Below are 19,256 nucleotides of genomic sequence, written 5' to 3' on the forward strand. Positions count from 1 at the left end.
GAATACCGTAGACGTGGGTCAACTGGTACAGGGACGAAGTGGAATACTATACAAGGATGAAAGCACGTGGCGACGGCGTTACTAATCCCTCATCGGATTGGGAATAGGCTCTGCGTCTTCAGGTACCTGGCAGTGCACGGACGAATCTTGCTGGACTGACGTATATATAAAGCGTTCTCCACTAAGTCTCCATCCTTCAACGAACTCATCTGCTACAGTTTTGATATGGCACCTATAGGAAAGCTCTACGGCCGCTCTCACCAGCCTCAGACGAAAGCTGTATGTTTCATGTCTTATTGTTTGGCCCCTTGCAAGGTCATCACACTTGCGTTCGACATAATAGATCCTGAGCGCCGCAGCTGTCTCAGGCCTCGAGATTGAACTCCCGTCATTTGAGTTCAGCGCCACGCACAAATCACCTGAGTTCACCCAGAAATTTCCTCTCGCTAAAATCCCTGCCTTCGAAGATGACGAAGGATTCAAGCTGATTGAGGGCATGGCCATCGCTCGTTACGGTTAGTTACTGATTTTTCTGCAAATAAGTAACCGTCGATACTGATCGTGGCGGTGAGTGAGCTCGCTCGCTCCCGATGCTGGCCTCCTTGGTCGCAACGCAAAGGAAACCGCACAGGTAGACCAATGGGTCCACTTTGCGGAGACAGAGATCCATCTCCCTGCAAGCAACATATACATCGGTATTGTCATGAAGTTCCTCCCAGGATTCAACGAAGAAGTACCCTTCGTTTCGTCTGTCTTATGCCGTGGTCGGCTGACTCGTAATTCCTTACGGTTTTCCCGATCCTAGCAACATAAATACTACAAGGAACGTGCTGAACGTTCGCTCAAGTTCCTAGAAGAGTACTTGGCTTCACGTCCTTCCGGCTTGCTGGTGAACGATAGTTTAACACTTGCAGATATCGTCCTCGCCACGGCTGTGCAGCGTGCAGGCCGGACGATCTGTGGCATTAAGGAGCGCGAACAGGTTTATCCCCACGTATATGCTCATTTTGCAAAAGTGACCAATGACGAGAGGATCAAGCAAGTGTTTGGAGAGCCTGGATTCGTTGACGAGTCGGTTGCTTTCAAGGCCGAGTGATTGGTATTGTGCTGCAGAAAAGTTAACGCAGATAAAGGGAGATCTCATGTATTTTCATTGCTATGCAAACGGGCATCATTATGGAGATTGTATGATCTTCCGTCGAGAGAAGTGCCAGTATGCGGAAAGGTAGAAATCTTTCGTGATCCGTCCCTTGCAGGGCGATGTACGGGCTAACTTCAATGAGCGGAACGCAGAAAAGATTGATGGTTATCTACCGTCATGGTAGCCAACTGGCGGACTTCTCAGTCTTGTGTATTTTGCTGGTTACTCCAACTGTCACGTCACTCCCTTTGACGGAGCTTGTACTGTAACCAAGGAGATCGCCACAGTGTCCGAGCGGGCGATGACTCGATGATGAATCAGATGACAACACAAACTTAGAACTTGATGGCCTTTGCATGTAGGTTACAGCCCTTACTGCTCAGGAATCCCGAGAACACTACCACCTGAGGTGTGTCGAGTAAAAGCATCTCAAGAGACCTACTTGTGCCATCAAACATACTCGCAACGGTCCTTCTAGGTCGAATATGGCAACCATCGGAAAGCTCTACGGTCACCCTCGCCAGCCCCAAACGAGAGCCGTAAGTTTCCTACCACGTCATTTATGTAATTGTGTTACAGCCTCATTTCGTTCGGGTAAAATGTATAAGATCCTGAGCGCAGTTGACTATCTCGGGCCTCGAGATTGATCTACCGCCGTTCGAGCTCGGCGTCACGAACAAACTACCCGAGATCACCCATAAATTTCCTCTCGCCAAAATCCCTGCCTTCGAAGATAATGAAGGATTCAAGCTAATCGAAAGGCGCGACCATCGCTCGCTACGGTTAGTGGCAACCCTTTTGTCATGGTAGTGGTGATCGATACCGACCGCGTGGGTAAGTGAGCTCGCTGGTTCCTGAGGCAGGCCTCCTTGGTCGGACCGCGAAAGAAACCGCACAGATAGACCAGTGGAATCCACTTTGCGGAGACTGAGATCCGAATTCCGGGAACCAACATATACATCGGTATGGTCTCAAAGTATCTTCCAGGTTTCGGCGAAGAGGTGCGCTTATCTTTCGTCATTTTTTTACGGTACGCTGACACGTACATTCCCGTGACTTTCGAAGTCCTAGGAGCGTAAATACTACCAGGGCTTCATCGGACGTTCGCTCAAGTTTTTAGAAGACTATCTGACTTCGCGCCCTTCTGGCTTACTCGTGGGTGACACTTGCAGATGTCGTGGTCGGCACGGCCGTAATGCGTGTAGGCCAGACGGTGTGCGGAACTAAGGAGCGCAAGGACGTTTACCCCCATGTCTTTGCTCACTTTGCAAAAGTCGCCAACGACGAGAGGATCAAGCATTTTTTCAGAGATCTTAAATTCGTCGATGAACCCCTTGCGTTCAAGGTTGCGTGATTTAAGAGCCATGCTATCACTGTTAGAAGATTTTTGTGCCCATTGTGTGTCTTCGCGGCTGCGCAGACCGACATACCGAATACGATTGCTTGTCGAGGCAAGGGTATACATAGGGAATAGAGAACTTCATGATCGATCGTGTGTTCGCCTGGAATACGCGGATGATATCACGGAGCGAGGTGAACACAGCACTGGCGTTGCGATGTTGTTGTGCACGGGAAACAAAATCAGCGAAACCTTGATGTAGGTTTTTCCCGATTCAGGTTTGGGTGTGGGGCAGCAGACAAGTAATTCGGGTGCCTTTTGTTCTTCTTCTTTCCTACTCCCACATCAAAATCAAGGCTTGTCCTGGGGATACTGAGAACATTATGTCGGCGTCTCAGCCAGAAACAGTACCTTGCCAGGTGTGTCCGATTTCGTGCACTGTCACTAGGAGCTCGTTCATTCATTTGACTGTCCTTGATAAATCCAGTACCGGACGGGTGAAACCCTTGGCAGCGGCCCGTATGCTATTGTGAAAGTGGCCATCCACATCAAGACTGGACAATACTATGCTTGCAAAATTATCAACAAGAAACTCATAGAGGGTGGTGAATATATGGTGAGCCTTATCTCGCCGCTCTTTTGAGAAAATCCTCGTCGATCGGGCGTTAATGGCGACGGATTTTACGTGGATGATACGAGGGACATTCGCTAGAGGCTTTGCGATGGGCTTGCACTGCGAGGCCAGTAACTACGCTCGTCGTGTTCTTCACCTCATCAATCCTGAGCGCTCAACTGATTATCGGTGTTAACCGCCCAATCATTTATCTATTTAGGTCCGCGATGAGATTGCGGTTCTCAAACAAATTTCTAGCGGTCATCCAAACATCGTCACACTGTACGATTACTTCGAGGTGAGTCTAGCCGTACCAGTCACCTGCACTTCACGTACATCCGACTGTAGACTGCTCAAAATTTGTACCTATGCTTCGACCTGTGCACAGGCGGTGAACTTTTCGACAGCATATGGGACAGAGGCCAGTACACGGAAGCGTAACCACACCGATTCTTCTGTGTCCCCTGCAGTACTCACTCTTGTATTTCCCCAGCGATGCCGCGGATCTTGTCCGCACGATTTTGGAAGCCGTCAAGTATATCCACGATTGTGGCATCGTTCATCGCAACCTCAAGCCAGAAAACCTCCTTTTCCGTTCCGATCCCGAGCGCACTTCAGAAATCATGATCGCGGACTTTGGTATGAGCCGAGTCATGCCTGACTCTAAGTTTAGTATGTTTACTGAGATGTGTGGGGCGCCGAGTGTACTCTTAATTCAATTCGATATTCCTGCGCAGCAACTGACATTAGTCAAATAGTACATGGCTCCGGAGATCCTCAAGAGGAGTAGGCCATCTCTGTCGTGCATTATTTCACATGACCTAAAAAATTACAGCTGGCTACGGGAAGCCTGTAGATGTTTGGGCTATGGGAGTCATAACGTACTTCCTGCTTGCTGGTAAGGCTAACAGTTGAGCACCTTCCGTTCCTGCTTTAAGATTGTGTTTCATAGGGTATCCGCCGTTTGATGGCGACAGTCAGAAGCAAGAAATAGACGCTATCATTGCAGGGGACTACCGCTTCGAGCCTGGTGCGCTTTTATCGTGCTCATAGCGCCAGTTTTCCATTATAGACTAATGATCGTACAAGAGGAATATTGGAACAATGTTTCCGACACTGCGCGCAGCTTTGTTAGCAGCTGTCTCACAGTGAACCCGGATATACGTCCCACAGCAGCGGAGGCACTGCAGCACCCTTGGCTCACTGCCGAGGTGCCACACTGCGTTGAGAAGGACGGTCAGCCAGCAAACTTGTTGCCGCAGGTTAAGAAAGCATTCAATGCGAGGAAGACGTGTGCGTTTTCCATTCCTAGTGCTGTTCTGATTTCGGCACCGGTACTTATGCATCGCCGGTTATCATAGTCCGCAAAACCGTGTTTAGTATGATGGCCATGACGCGCATGTCGACGCTGGCAGCCCACATGTCACCTGAACACCAGAAGTTCAGCGAAGACCTTTTCAACTTCAAGCAGGAATCGGAAAAGGAAGTGTTGGAACATGTGGATGTCATCCACCATCACAATGCAGAGGTAGTCGTTCAGGACCCTGTGCCTGCCGGTTTGGAGGAGTCGGTATCGCCTGGCTCATCATCTAGTGCGTTGAAGCCCGGAGATGGAGGCAAGGACGTAACAGAGCAGCTGTGAACCTTGCTGCGAAGGTGAGCCATACCACGAAAGCCACGTAGTACTTGCTTCTTTGCATTTCTATTTTTTTCGTCTGTTGGGAATGTTACTGGCAATTAGTATGCTTTTAGCTTTGTCGGATTAAGGGTTTTTTCCATGCAAAATTCTGCTCAATCATTTGTTCTTGTATTTTCTCTGGTTGTGTAACTGACTCAATATATGATCCCTTTTTTTTGGTTTTCCAAAAGGTTTTTCACTGTCTCACTTGTGCTGGCAAGTAAAATAGTTCACTCGCCACATGTGTTGGGGTCCCTCATGTGTCTAGCAAATAAGTGATTGTGATGAAATCTGTCATGGCTTTGGGTAGGTACTACCTTGCCATCCCAACATTAAACAGAGCCTGTCATTGTTATCCAATTTCCAGACTAGTCCAAAGCTAGTTCATTTGGGCCTATGGCTCCTAAAGCTCTCTGCTTCTAAGTCATCTCCTCTTTTTCTCTCATCTCTTCTCTTTGGTTCTTGGGTGTGAACCTACAACAACCAGTTGTTAGGATTGTCACACTTGAACTAGCTTTTACTTGTTGTACCTTTGCACCACTCTCCATCACCATTCCTTGCTTCCTTTGAGAGGGCTTGTGGGTGTACTTGCCAAGTCCACCAGCCTCTGAACCCAACCCAAACCTCTTTGATCCTGTCCTTTGTGAGCACTGGTCCCTCACCCTACTTTTCAACTCCATCACTCACCCCCTTCCCCTGCCTCCATCCTACCCTTTCTCTGTTCCTTCAATTTATCCTTGCTCCCTCCCTGCAGCTCCCCAACCTCCTTGTTACAATTTTCACCTCCATCACTCCCTAAAGGCCCCAGAATGCCATGGGTGATATCTAGGACCAACTCACTGACCTCCAAGATGCACTTGACACCTTAAGAGCAGAAAACCAAAGGTTAAACCAAGACCTTGCACAGGCATGAGCTGCTATCATAGTGATTGAATGGAAATGCAACCAGTGGAATGCCCTCCTAACTGATGTCATCCAGAGGCAGATACATACAGTGGCTCAAAAAATTGTCCCAATGTTGGGTGATTTTGGAAGGATTTGAGATTTATGAGAGAACCAATAGGAATTAGTTCAAACTCCTGCAGGACTGAAAATAGCACTAACTGTTACCTTGACAATGAGGGCTTGCTCATGTAATTTGGTAACCATGGCACTGAGATATAACCATTTTAAAATGATAGATCATTGGAACACTTTGTTGAGCATGATGTTGTCAGTCATTATTTCATAAATAACATAAGAATTTGAGTCACCTCAGGTCTGTTGTTTGGTTTGAAAGGTCTTATGTGGTTGTTTCAGTCCCCACTTGATGAACACCTTCACACAGTCATTCCTGAAAGGGATGGCTCTCAAGTGGTTTGAACTGGGCTTACTTGGGACTGAAGACCCAGAGGACCAGCCTTATTGGATGGACTCTTGGAAGGAGTTCATCATAGAGCTCCAAACTACCTTTGGACCCCACAGCCTGATGGCTGATGCTGAAAGCCAGCTAGACCACCTCCAGATGAAGGAGAATCACCAGGTCAACAAATATGTAGTCAAGTTCAACTGGCTAGCCTCACAAGTCTGGGGGTATGGTGATGGCACTCTGCACCACTATTTCTACACTGGTCTCCCTGATCATATCAGGGATGAGGTCTTCCAGGTTGGCAAACCCAGAACCCTCCACAAACTTTGCCACCTAGCCCAGGAGATTGATGCATGCTACTGGGAATGCAAGGAGGAGGTTCAGCAGTCCAGTAAGAACCAGGGGTCATCCTCTGGTAACAAGTCAACTCCCTTTTGAAGGTTGATGAACTGCAGAGGGAGTCAAGTACTGGACTGAAAGGAAGGATTATTCTCAGACTTCAAGTTGGTTGAAGCTGAGGTGCAGGTAAATAAGTAACTGCAAAGTGTATGCTTTTTCCATTACATAATTCTGTGCTTGCTGGAACACAACTAAGGTAAATATGTCAAACTCCAACATGCCCCCTCAGTGAGTATAGTCAGAGAATTAAGAGAAAATAATACCCATGGCTTGAGAGAAATGAACATGCTTCTCCCTGGAAAGACCCTTGGTCAAGACATCAGCTACCTGATCACCAGTAGGCACATAGTCAATGACAACTTCTCCAGAGTCCACCTTCTCTTGTATGAAGTGGTGGAAAATAGCAATGTGCTTGGTGTGGTCATGGAACATCACATTTCAGGCTAATGAGATAGCAGACTGATTGTCAATAAGGAGGGGAGTGGGATCAGGTGACAAGGCAGTCTTGAGTTTGCCAATGAGAGTCTGTATCCAAACAGCTTCCTTGGTAGCTGCACATGCAGCCATGTACTCCACTTCTGTACTTGAGAGAGCAATAGAAGGCTGCTTCTTTGATGACCAGCTGACAGCACCACCACAAAGAGTGAATATGTAGGCAGTAACAGAACAATGGTTGTTGATATCAGCCACCCAGTCTGCATCAACATACTCAATTGCATGTGCATTCAAGTCTCATGTATAGGTGAGACAGGCATTGGGAGTGCATCACAGATAATGAAAGATGCACTTTAGTGTGGTGAAGTGCTCATGCCCAGGACAGGCAGCATGGCAACTAAGGACACCAATAGTGAAGGCAAGGTCTGGCCTAGTGGCCAGCATTGCATACATGAAGGCTCCAAGTGCACTCTGATATGACTTAACATCCACCTCCAGAATTTCTAGCTTCTTGAGTATAAGGTTAGGTTTGATCAGCATAGAGACAGAACATCCCTCACTCATTCCAAAGTGCTTGAGGATGCCCTTGATGTACCTTTTTTGTGATAGCTGTAAAATCCCCTTATCATGATCTCAGAGTATCTCCATCCCCAAGATCCAACATACCTCACCCAAATCCTTCATCTCATACTCCTGTGAAAGCCTAGCTTTCATGTGCTTGATAGTGGCACAGCACCTCGAAAGTATAAGTTTGTCATCTACATAAATGACAACTATAATTAGAATGCCATTTTTGACCTTGAAGAAAAGGCTGTAGTTGGCTTGGCTTTGAGTGAAGCCTAGGGATTTGAAGACAGTTCACAGATGAGTGTACCATGACTTGGGTGCCTGTTTAAGTCCATAGAGGGCTCATAGGAGGTGCCAGACTGTGGATGGTGGAGATAAATCTCCTTGTCTAGAAATCCATTCAAGGAGGCAGATTTAACATCCATCTGGTGGACTTTGAGATTATACTTAGCAGTGAGGGCTAGCAAGGTCTGGATAGTAGCAAACTTTGTAATGGGCACAAACATCTCAGTATAGTCAATGCCATGGACCTGTGTGAACCCTTTAGCCACTAGATGAGCTTTGTACCTTTCAATCTCACCCTCAGGTCCTCTTTTGACCTTGAAAACCCATTTTGAGTCTATCAGTTTACAGCCTGGAGGTAGCACAACCTCCTTGTACAGTCTGATGGACATAAAGGTCTGTAACTTGTCAATCATTGCTGCATACCACTGATCAGCATCAGCACATCACATTGCTTCATTGTTGTGTGTTGTGGTGGCTTTGTAAGCAGTTTCCTCATTTGGCATTGCCACTTCAGCCTCATTGTTGACAGGTGTATGCTGCAACTAAGCGACTTCATCTCCAGTGCTTGCCCCTTCACTTTCCACCCCCAGAGTCTCTGTTAGAGTATGCCATTGAGTAGGTAGAGTGTTCTTGTCATATGTATTGATGAAGAACTGGTCATTGTCATCTTGAGGGGGTGCCCTGCAGATTCTGGTTGACCTGTGGGTCTCTTGAGATGGCACTGGGATTGGATATGGCTGCAAGGGGGTCGTCTGCTGTATAGTAGGTCTAGCTGTTGACCTGGCTCATGTTACTGACTGTCTTGAAGCCATTTGTAGTCCTTTTTCAGAGTTTTGGTTGCTAGGTGATGAGTTGCCTGCTGCATGTTGAGTGGGTTGATCTGCTGCTGATGCAATAGGATCAGGCTTGTCACTTGGCACAGTCTCAATGTTCTGACCATCATCATCACCCTCCAACTCACTGGACTTGATATCTCACAGATTGGACTCAGAATGGGCACAGTGCTTGATGCCTGATGCCACTACTGCATCCAGGTATGGTGTTTCACCAGCTTTGGCATTTCTCCCTGAGTCTGTCAGCTTATTGGTAATGCCTGAGGGGTCTTCTTCTATACAGACACATTCTAGGCCTCCTGTACTTCCTTTGTCAAACACCACATCCTGAGACTCAAAGACATGGCCAGTAGGTTGATGCAGACACAGGTATGCCTTCTTGTTCTCTGCAAAGCCAAGGTGTATGCATTCTAACAATTTTTCATCCAGCTTCTTCCTCTTTTCTTCAGGTATGTGAATGTGTGCAATGCAGCCAAACACCCTGATATGTGCTATAGACAGTTTGATGCCTGTAAAGGCCTCACTCAGAGTAAGATCCTCAGCAATGGCATGGGTTGGCATTCAATTGATAAGGTAGGCCACATACTGTATAGTGACTCCCCAACAACAAGGGCAGCATTGGCTGCAGGCACTGTCTCATTGTGGATGTCATCAATGGGAGGGTTGTTGTCTGGGAGCACAGGGGAAATGATGATTTGAGGCTTGGAAACTCCAGGAACCAGCAATGGTCCCTGGGGAAAAGGGTTGTTGTAGACAGAATGACAGCAAAGAAGAAAAAGGCAATGCATCATGAGGGATGCCAGCAGCATGTTCCTCAACTTGGTATCACCCTGTGACCATCCCAGTAGGAGTTGGAGGATGGAGGCAGTGCATGTGAGGTCATCAGCTGGGATGCCAGCATTGGGAGGTGAGCTGTTGGGGTTGGACAACATGGGAGCAAGGGCAGGAGAGAAGTGAGTGAGGAAAAATGGAAGGAATGCACAGTGTCAAGTCCAGGCCTACTCTGACCAACTCCAATGCTAGACAAAGTCTGGGGAGAGGTTCAGAAGCAAGTCTGACACAGGAGAATGGAACTCTGACTGGCAGAGGGTCAGCAGGGACAAAGTCTGCCAAGACAGAGGCAGGATGGAGTGAGGGTGTCTGGTTTAGCTCATGCACTACCCCCTTACATGGTCTCAGCCCTTGTATTTCAGAGGGAGAGGGGAGACAGATAGTCAGAGGTAACTCTGACAGACAGAAGATGGAGACAGAGGGAGTAGGAACTAAGTCAATATTTATACTGAAGAACAGTGGAGTACAGTACATGCTTTTATACTCACTACAGAGGTACAGTAATTGGAATCAGAACTGACATATGGAGACTCATAAATTTTCAAGTAAAACTTCCTAGACAACAAATGAAGGGAAGATGGAAGACATATGAATGGGTAACATAGAGCATCCAAAAAAGGAAACAGTCCAGGTGCTGGACCATGTAGTGCATGTGCTGTGGAGTACCTGACTGCACACTGTCAGGGAGAAGTCCAAAATGAAGTCACATGACCCATCAGAGAATGGCCCACATGGTCTGGTGGGAGACCAGTACAAGTCTGACAGCAGTTGGAGCAGAGATGGTCCATAAACAACAGAGGGTGGGCAGAGTTGGTGCAGAGTGAGTGAATGACTGGCAGAAAGGGGTGTGGAGTGAGTGAGGACTTAGGATGAATGCATGGTCAGACCTCATGTAGTCCATTTAGTCACAACATATAGGTAGCCTGCATGCCAAAATGCCAACACTTATATAGACCCCATGATGGGCCTGTCTAAATAGATTAACCATGACACATGGACAGGCCTGAGGGCCTATAGTGAAAGCAACATATGTACAGGCCTGTAAGCACAATTCCACAACATATGGGAGGGCTGTGGAGGGTAAGAGCCAGTTTGGAAACTGGAAATTCTGCAGAAGTCCTTTGAATTGCAAAACTTACACAAATAAAGAAAGTTAATTAGAGCAATGATTTCAGACTCAGATTGAAGCTCTGTTTGAAAACAACCTCTCCTTGATTGCTATGGATCTTGACTATTATGATTGTGATCTGGACCATCTTCAGCTCACCTGGGTTTCTGTTGCATCTCTTGTAGCTCTTGCAACCCAATATACACTTGACACCATTTCTTGCCCTATGCCTCCCAAGTCCTCTGGTCCAAAAGCTTTGTGGAACCCTGCAGAAGTTGATGCACTCATCAAATACCTTCATCACCATCACTTTGAAGCAGGAGACAATGAGAACTTCAAATCCAATCTGTATACCTCTGCTGCTGCACATGTTTCTGAATTCCTCACAGAAGGGCTGCCAAAAACTAGAGATATGGTGAAAAACAAGTGGGTCTTGCATGTAAGCAATGTTGTCACTGTAATTGTCCAAGGGTGCTGATTGCCTTGATCTTTAGATTTGGAGGATTTATCATGATATCAAGGGATATCATCTCAAGTCTGGGCATCATTGGGACAACACATGTGGGGCTGGAGTACAGGGCATGTTTGATGAGCAAGTATTTGATGATTGTGTGAAGGTATTTTATCCATGCAACATCTTCATTGATGTTGAACTGATAAATATCTTTGTCCATGTAGACTTTCCCCAGATCCATCCCTTCAAACAGTCTGGGTGGCAGTACTACAACCTTGTGGCCAACATAATCCCTAACAGTGGTGTGCATGGTACCAACATGTTTACTCCAAGTACCTCCCAGATTGCTACTGGTTCTGTGGGCAACAACACCAAAACCCTGCCTGCACTTGATGGAGAACAACAAGAGACTGGCACCCCTCCCCCCCTGGAACGAACTGCTACTGACAGACCCAAACCTCTCCAAGGTGTCTCTGAGTGGCACAAGTCACTACCCAGGGATGATTTTGCCCCCCCCTCATCCCCTCTGCATCCCATTCTTGGGACATCTGATGTGCAGTCCAATGCAGCATCCAAACAGACCCAGCCCTCCCCCAGCATTCCACCATCCAGTTTCAGGAGATCTGATGCACAATCCAGCATGTCCACCTCTGCTTCACTATCCAGCTCTGAAAAGCAATCCCATATGATGATGGAAGGTGACAACAAAGCAACATCTGCATTCCCTTTTGCCAATGCATCCAATATATCCATCTCCACTCCCAACAAGCATGTGCAACTTTCATTGGCCATGGACTCTGCTAGGAGTTCCCATTCCCACCATTCCAACAAAGCACCTGGTATGTCAGACCCAATGGTGGCAGGTCTTCAAGGCTCAATTGATTATCTGACATCATTGATCAACATGTCACTGACCTCAGCCATCAAGCAAGCTTCCACCACATGTGCACATGCAATCCACTTACTTGATGGGGGAAATATGGGCATTTGTCCAATCTGCAATTGCCCAAAGCCTGGGCTTTGCTGATGTATATCTGACTACCCCCAACAAGGAAGATTGCTTGGAGTATGTTGAGTTCAAGTACCAACTTAAGTTTGGGGTCAGTGGGAGTAAATAGTACTTGCATATGTAGCTTCCAACTATACTTTGTATCCATTGATTGCAGCATTGTCTTATTTTTTTTGCTTCTTAAACATTGTGTGATGAGGAAAGTAAATGTATAGCAGTAATTGGAGATGCATGACAAAGTAAAAAAACTTCTACAAAGACATATTGTCAGCACTGCTTGCTGAACCACTGTCATCGTCCAATGAAGCCATGTTGCCCTCATGAATCATATCCTGACAAGTGTCCCACATTTGTTGCACAATCTGGTCATGCAGGGCATGAGCTGCATGCAGCACTTGCATGTCAGTACTGTTGGCATCTTCAGTGTCCAACATTGATGCATCCAATCCTCCACCTCCACCCTCCTGAACCTTGTGGTCTTCTCCCACCACAGGACCCTCATCAGTATCATGCATGTGGATAAAATTGTGGATTGCACATAGTGCAGCTGGAATTCAGGCTTGGATTCATATGTTGTATTCAGGACTGAGGAGGAGGATATGAAAATGCCACTTGATCATGCTGAAAATGTGCTCAATTACATTTCGAGTGGCTGAATGGTGTAGGTTGAATAGTTCTTCTTTGTTTCTGGGCCTGCTCAGTTCAGCACAGTAATACTACATGTAGAAATGTTGCATGCACCTCAATTTTGTATGATGCCACTCAGCAAGGTGGTAGCAGATACCACAGTAGGGAACCAAGAGTTCTGGGTGGTGGGGGAAGCCAGCACCTGCAAGGAAATACTTACCCTCAGGAATAATCAGATCTTTTGAGCATGCATCTTGGTAAATACATGCATCCATTGCCAAACCCTCCCATCCAGTGATGGCATATGTGAACTTGAGTTGGAAGTCCCAGGTGAATAGGCAGTTTTGCAAGACAAAGCCTTTGCAATTGCAATAAGGTGCCTGGTCACTTGCTCCCAGTGCAGCATGGATATGGCTTCCAGCACACCAATTGCATCCTGGAAGAATGGACAAAACCTTGTATCCTCTCTAATTCCAGACTGAACCTCATCCATGGCAGGCATGTGAACATACACATAGTAGAATGGCAATGAGGAAAAAATGAAAATGAATTTGTGGAAGTATCTGTATGAGCCCAACATCAGTTACAGGAGAACAATTGGTGGACTAAATGGATATACCAAGAAATCATGTCATTTGAATGCTGAAAGCACTCACCAACATGCCTGATAGTTAGGCCAGTGATACTCATGTATAGGAAGATCACCAGCTGTTTTTTGAGTGAAATGAATTGAGAATTTCCATGGCCCATCTCTTGAAGATGGTCCACAAGAAGTGTGAACACATCAGCATGTATGCCAAGTTCACATCAGATGCATTCCCAGTGACCAGTAAGAAGTTTGATGACCCAGCCTTCACCAGTAAGGGCTGAAGTATGGTATGGCTCTGGTCTCTTTCTGATCAGAGTGGCTTGTTGAGCAGTAGTGCAAATGATGATGCTGATGATGAGACCCATATACTGGATTGTGCATTGTTGGCAAAGTTCCTTGAAGCCACTATCGTCAACAGCCTCATCCATAACAATGATAAGCTGAGGCTGACATGATTCAAACTCAGAGCTGGCAACCATCCAGACAGCCAAACATACACAAACTATCAAGGATGGACTTCTGCAGAATTTCTGGTTTCTGAACTGGCTCTAAGGATGCTGCAACATATAGACAGGCCTGTGACCAAGTAAGTATGCTGAGCTACTGTAAGACATGGATGGGCCCATCCATGGTAGGGTGCACCCCAGTCACAATATCAGGATGGGCCCACCTATTGTTTCATGAAGAGGGTTGCAACATATGGATGGGCCTGCCTGTCATATGCTTTATAGGGTCACAACATAAAGAGGGGCCCCTCTATGATAGATTACAGAGTTGGCAGCATATGGAAGGGCCCATCTTTGGGATAATATACCCCTGTCACAACATATAGACAAGCCTGTCCATAGCAAGATGTATGCCTGTCACAACATAAGGATGGGCCCATCAGTAATATCATTGACAGCATCACAACACATAGATGGGCCTGTCTAGTAAGATGCATCCCTGCCACAACATAAAGATGGGCCCATCAGTAATGTTATTTATAGCATCACAACATATGGATGGGCCCTTCTGTAATACCATTTATACCATCACAACACATGGGCAGGCCTGTCCATAGTAAGATGTACCTGTTGCAACACACAGACAGGCCCTTCAATATATATCATTTACAGGGTCACAACACATGGATGGGCCCACCTAGTAAGATGCACCCACATCACAACATAAAGATGGGCCTTTCAGCAATATCAATTACACAGTCACAACACATGGGCAGGCCTGTCAGTAATATCATTTACAGTGTCACAACACATAGATGGGCCCATCTAGTAAGATACCCCCCTGTCCCAACATAAGGACAGGCCTGTCAATAGCAACATGTATGCCTGTTGCAACATAAAGACAGGCCCATCAGTAATATCATTTACAGTGTCACAACACATAGATGGGCCCATCTAGTAAGATATGCCCCTGTCCCAACATAAGGACAGGCCTGTCAGTAATATCAATCACACAGTCACAACACCTGGACAGGCCTGTCAGTAATATCAATTACATGGTCACAACACATCAACAGGCCCATCAATAGCAACATGTATGCCTGTCACAACATAAAGATGGGCCCATCAGTAATATCATTTACAGTGTCACAACACATAGATGGGCCCATCTAGTAAGATGCACCCCTGTCACAACATAAAGATGGGCCCATCAGTAATATCATTTATAGCATCACAACATATGGAAGGGCCCTTCAGCAGTATCATTTATGCAGTCACAACATAAGGATAGGCCCTTCAGTGGTATTATTTATATGGTCATAATGTATGGATGGGCCCTTCAGTAACATTTTTTATATCACCATAAAACAAGGATGGGTCCATCTAGTAAGATCCACCCCTGTTGCAACATAAGATGGGCCCAACACCAATAGCATGTATAGCATCATAACATATTGATCGGATCACAGTAAAATATTGAGGCAAGTGTCCTGACATGCCATAATTTTCCAACAAGCTGCAAGCAGCTCACCCCCTATACAACTCCAATCTCATCCACCCCAAGCATGAATACTATGCAAGACACATCTAAAACCCCCCACAGATGGCAAATGGAACTAACAAACTGCATTGCATCATACATGAAAGCCAGATTTCAAGAGGAGGTATTCAGCAGACCTTGTGCCCTTCCAGATATATCAATTCTGTTTCTGGTATTAGGTGAAGTGGATCACATATTGTCAGTAATCTCACAGGCCTATTGTCACCCAAGTAAGTCCATCATAATGGTGTGATGGAAGTTTTCATCCTTCTGCAGTCAATGTTGGGAAAAATCAGGTGGAAAAACCTGCAATGCAGAAGCTGCTGAGAGATATGTGGAAGTGACTGACTCAAACACAATCTGCATTTGGTATTAGCTGGATGCTCTCAGCCCAAAAAGAAGGGTAAGGGAATATAGAATCTCATATTCTACTGACTTAATGGAATGGCAGGCTGACATATGGAACTGCCTTCATCTTCTGAGGGAACCACTGTGGGAGAGCATAAAGGCTTCCCCACAGGCATGGTGGACAGACAAGTCATATTTCTGCGATAATGCTGAGTTGAAAGGTGCCATCAACCTGTCACCTGCATGGTTTCAACAGGGTCATGGGGTGGGTGATCATTTCTTGCCTTGTGAATAAAGTGCTCATCCATCTTGAAGCCCCAAAATGGCTTCCTGGAAGCCTCACAGCTGCTCAAATCCAGGATGGAAAACACTTCTACAAGGGAATGGGTTGACCACATGTCTGACACCAATGCCCTGTTATCTGTGATCCTGCATGTCATCCATCTGCAAATGTATGCAGATGGCAGGGAAGCATTGATCCACCTTGGAAAACAGGTGGAACAGCAGGCAGATTCAGATATGAGCTCCATACTGCCAATATGGAGCTCCACATATAGCAGCATGTCCATGATGGTGAATCAGGCAAATTGTTACCACAGGGATATCAATGGATGGGATCCATGGTATGACATGCTGGTAACCATGGGCAACTACCCACCCTTGGACTTTGTCATTCCAATGTTGAATCTGCAGCTGTGCTACAACCCAGGGATGATCATTGCATTTTCAGGTTCAGCATTGGAGCATGGGGTGGGAGCTGTAGATGGTAACAGAGAGTGCCTGGCATACTACATGCATGCCAATGTACATCAGTCAGTGCACATTCCCATGTGTCAATCACTGTAGATGGATGACCTACTACCTAGACCAGTTGCAACTCAAGAACTGTTGATTTGAAGCTGCAAAATTTAATGTAAGATTTAGTAGGTGATGTGGATCTTGTATTTTATTAGGATATGCTGGCTCTTGAACTTTGGATGGGTGGTGTTGCTAAGATTTTGCAAATGGGTGGGTGCTTCAACATCATAGATTGGGCAGGTACTCAGAGCTAAAGGGTGTGCATCATAAACTGCAAAAAAAGTGAACCTACTCAGGCCATCATGCAGATGGGTGGATTGTCAGACATCACATGGATGGGTGGGGGTTCAGACATCATGCAAATGGGCAGTATCTCATAAATGATCAACATTCACAGCAATGTATATACAACCAACTCCACAGTCAAAAACATGTGAACTATTGAAATGGCATGCCCAACAACCTGTGCAATGCCCACCACCTAGTGTAGAAATGGTCAATTTGTTGACCTCAACCATTGACAACATTAGCATATTTCCAAATATTTTTGATGCAGTAGTTTACCTGCTCCTCAATATGGCCATCAAGACAGTCTGCAATTGGTGCCTCAGGCAATGGCCATAAGCCCTGGGCCATCATCAACTATTTGCAGCAATGAGAATAAGTGGCATACCTTAAAAAAATCCCAGGCTGTGGAAAACAATTCCTTGCCTTGCAATCTTTGGGAACCCACTGTGTATTCCTTGGAATGATATAGCCACCAAGGGAATGCAAAGCCAGAATTGGGATCAGCTGCATGTGGGGTCCAATGCAGGATGATGGTGCTGATATTGTTGATTATGCAAAATGTGCTAAGGGGAATTAGCTGCATTTGATTGCAGAAGCTAACCTCATCATCTTGGTGTCTGAGGTATGCATGGTAGCATGCTGGGAGGGGAGGAGTATAACTGGCATGCAACACCATCACCAGAATCAAGCTATTAAGCTGATTCTGAAGTAATTATGTATCAGTCCCACATTGTGAAAAATTGATGTAAAACCTACCAAGTCCATTGCTAGGTTTGCAAACCAATGCATGGGCCATCCTGTGATATTGGCAGTCTGCTTCAGATGTACAGAGGCCACCTCAATCTGTCATGCCAAGTAGAGGGTACCCATCTTTACCACAGACTGGTGAGATGGGTGTGATTGGCTGGTGATGAATGGCTTGGGACAATTTTCAAAGGTGGAATGCAGATAATGAACAACTTCCATCAAATCAAGCATATTGACAAGTCAAAGGCTCTGAGAGGCTGCACCATACTGGTCCCGTGCAGCTGTGCCCAATTCTTTCACAATGGCATTTACAGCCTGCACAAGGTGCCTATTGAGGGTGTGATTGAATGGTGTGTCACTGGGAGTGGTGTTTCCATGGTAGTGAGATACTGTGGCATGTAAGGCATGCAGGACTAAAATTATCAATGTCAAAGGTGTATCAGATTAAGCTCATGCCCATACCTTGATTGCAACATGGAACAGGTGCCAATCCCCATTGTTCCATTTGAAGAGATTGCTGTGCAGATGGAAGTTCACCTACATAATTGATGGATATCACTGATCACATGAATAGAACCAAATAAATGCTCACCATTGCATATTTCTTCAAAAAGATCCCTCATCTCTGATCATTTGGGCATGCCAAAAGTCAAACTGGTTTGTGCCATTGTCCTCATCCACTGCCAAGTCAAAAGATTCAACAGGTACATTTGAAATGAGTGGGGGAGCCATTGGTTCCCTCATATCCTGCAATTGAGCAAGCAGGTTAGTTGGAGAATCAGGTTGAGGAGATTGGTCCCTCAGATTTGATGATTTGTGGGTGATGGGCAGAGGAGATGGTTCCTGCACATTCTTCAAGTCTGCCAGAAAATTGACCTGCATAGTAATGTCTTGTGCAGGTGTTGAAGACCCGTCCATCCTGTTTAATTTCTCATGTGTGACTGGCAGTGCCAATGGTTCCTGTGCATTCAGCAATTGCTTGAGTAGATCCACATTCATACCATCTGCTGGGGGAGCAGTTGGTTCCCATTCATTCAGGAACTGATTCATCAAGTTGTCATGTGGATCTATCACTAGAAAACTAGTTTGTTCGTTAGCTTGAAGGGCAATCATGCCAACTCACTGGCCATGATTCTGCCCTCTGCCAGAGCAGTTGGCTCCCTTTCCTGCAGGAACTGATCCAGCAAGCTTTTCACATGAATCTATAGTGAAAGAACATTTGTTGTTTAGCTTGGAGAGAAATCATGTTCACTCATTGGCCACAATATCCATGTTTGACCCTGCCATATCTGCCCTTCCACTTGAGACAATTGGTGGAGGGGTTGGCTCTTGCAACTCACACAGTTGTACTAGTGTCTCCTCCAGATTTTTGGACTGCTTTGTGAGGGAGCTAGATTGCCTTGGCTCAATTGGTCTTACATTAGCTGTGGATGGCTTAGGTTGCTGGATCCAACAATGAAGACAACCTCACCTTGACAACAGAAACAAACTTGGTGGAACTGTTTGGTGGACATATTCAATGATGGTGGGTTCACTGATAGGTTGATGATCAATCAAGATTTAAACTTGTAGGAACAATGGCAAGAATATCATTCACACCATGGGAAGCAAGGTTGGACAATGGCAGACAGAGCCAAATTTTGGGTAACAGCAATACATGGGAGATGAGCAGCAATATCTCCCTACATAGATAGCTACCAGTCACTTCCACATGGCCAATATGTAGACCATGGTGGCATGAGCTACCATACATGCCATACACTTGTATTCTAATGTGTCACACTAGGCTAAGCCCTCTATAGACCATACATGAGTTCCAAAAAAGGTTTCCAC

General features: G+C 46.0%; 3 protein-coding genes across 3 annotated transcripts; all 3 read left to right on the forward strand.

The window, feature by feature from the left end:
* The first annotated feature begins 343 nt into the window (after positions 1 to 343).
* F5J12DRAFT_848472 (glutathione S-transferase) lies at positions 344 to 1,188 on the forward strand. The gene is made up of 3 exons (XM_051746442.1): positions 344 to 515; positions 573 to 733; positions 806 to 1,188. Exons 1-3 carry the CDS (start codon positions 497 to 499, stop codon positions 1,094 to 1,096), a joined length of 471 nt encoding a protein of 156 aa, XP_051597414.1. The 5' UTR covers positions 344 to 496; the 3' UTR covers positions 1,097 to 1,188.
* A 438-nt stretch (positions 1,189 to 1,626) lies between these two features.
* On the forward strand, positions 1,627 to 2,495 carry F5J12DRAFT_895339 (glutathione S-transferase C-terminal-like protein; the record flags this gene model as incomplete). The annotated part of the gene is made up of 5 exons (XM_051747820.1): positions 1,627 to 1,680; positions 1,763 to 1,923; positions 2,049 to 2,142; positions 2,213 to 2,296; positions 2,352 to 2,495. 5 exons carry the CDS (start codon positions 1,627 to 1,629, stop codon positions 2,493 to 2,495), a joined length of 537 nt encoding a protein of 178 aa, XP_051597415.1.
* Positions 2,496 to 2,863: 368 nt separating this feature from the next.
* Positions 2,864 to 4,735, forward strand: F5J12DRAFT_724704 (Pkinase-domain-containing protein; the record flags this gene model as incomplete). The annotated part of the gene is made up of 10 exons (XM_051741554.1): positions 2,864 to 2,899; positions 2,968 to 3,096; positions 3,314 to 3,391; positions 3,442 to 3,530; positions 3,587 to 3,797; positions 3,852 to 3,879; positions 3,929 to 3,991; positions 4,046 to 4,123; positions 4,183 to 4,386; positions 4,455 to 4,735. 10 exons carry the CDS (start codon positions 2,864 to 2,866, stop codon positions 4,733 to 4,735), a joined length of 1,197 nt encoding a protein of 398 aa, XP_051597416.1.
* Positions 4,736 to 19,256: the final 14,521 nt, after the last annotated feature.

Source organism: Pisolithus orientalis (genome assembly GCF_024613125.1).
Source record: "Pisolithus orientalis strain OTSU chromosome Unknown F5J12scaffold_29, whole genome shotgun sequence".
NCBI classification, from domain to species: Eukaryota; Fungi; Basidiomycota; class Agaricomycetes; order Boletales; family Pisolithaceae; genus Pisolithus; species Pisolithus orientalis.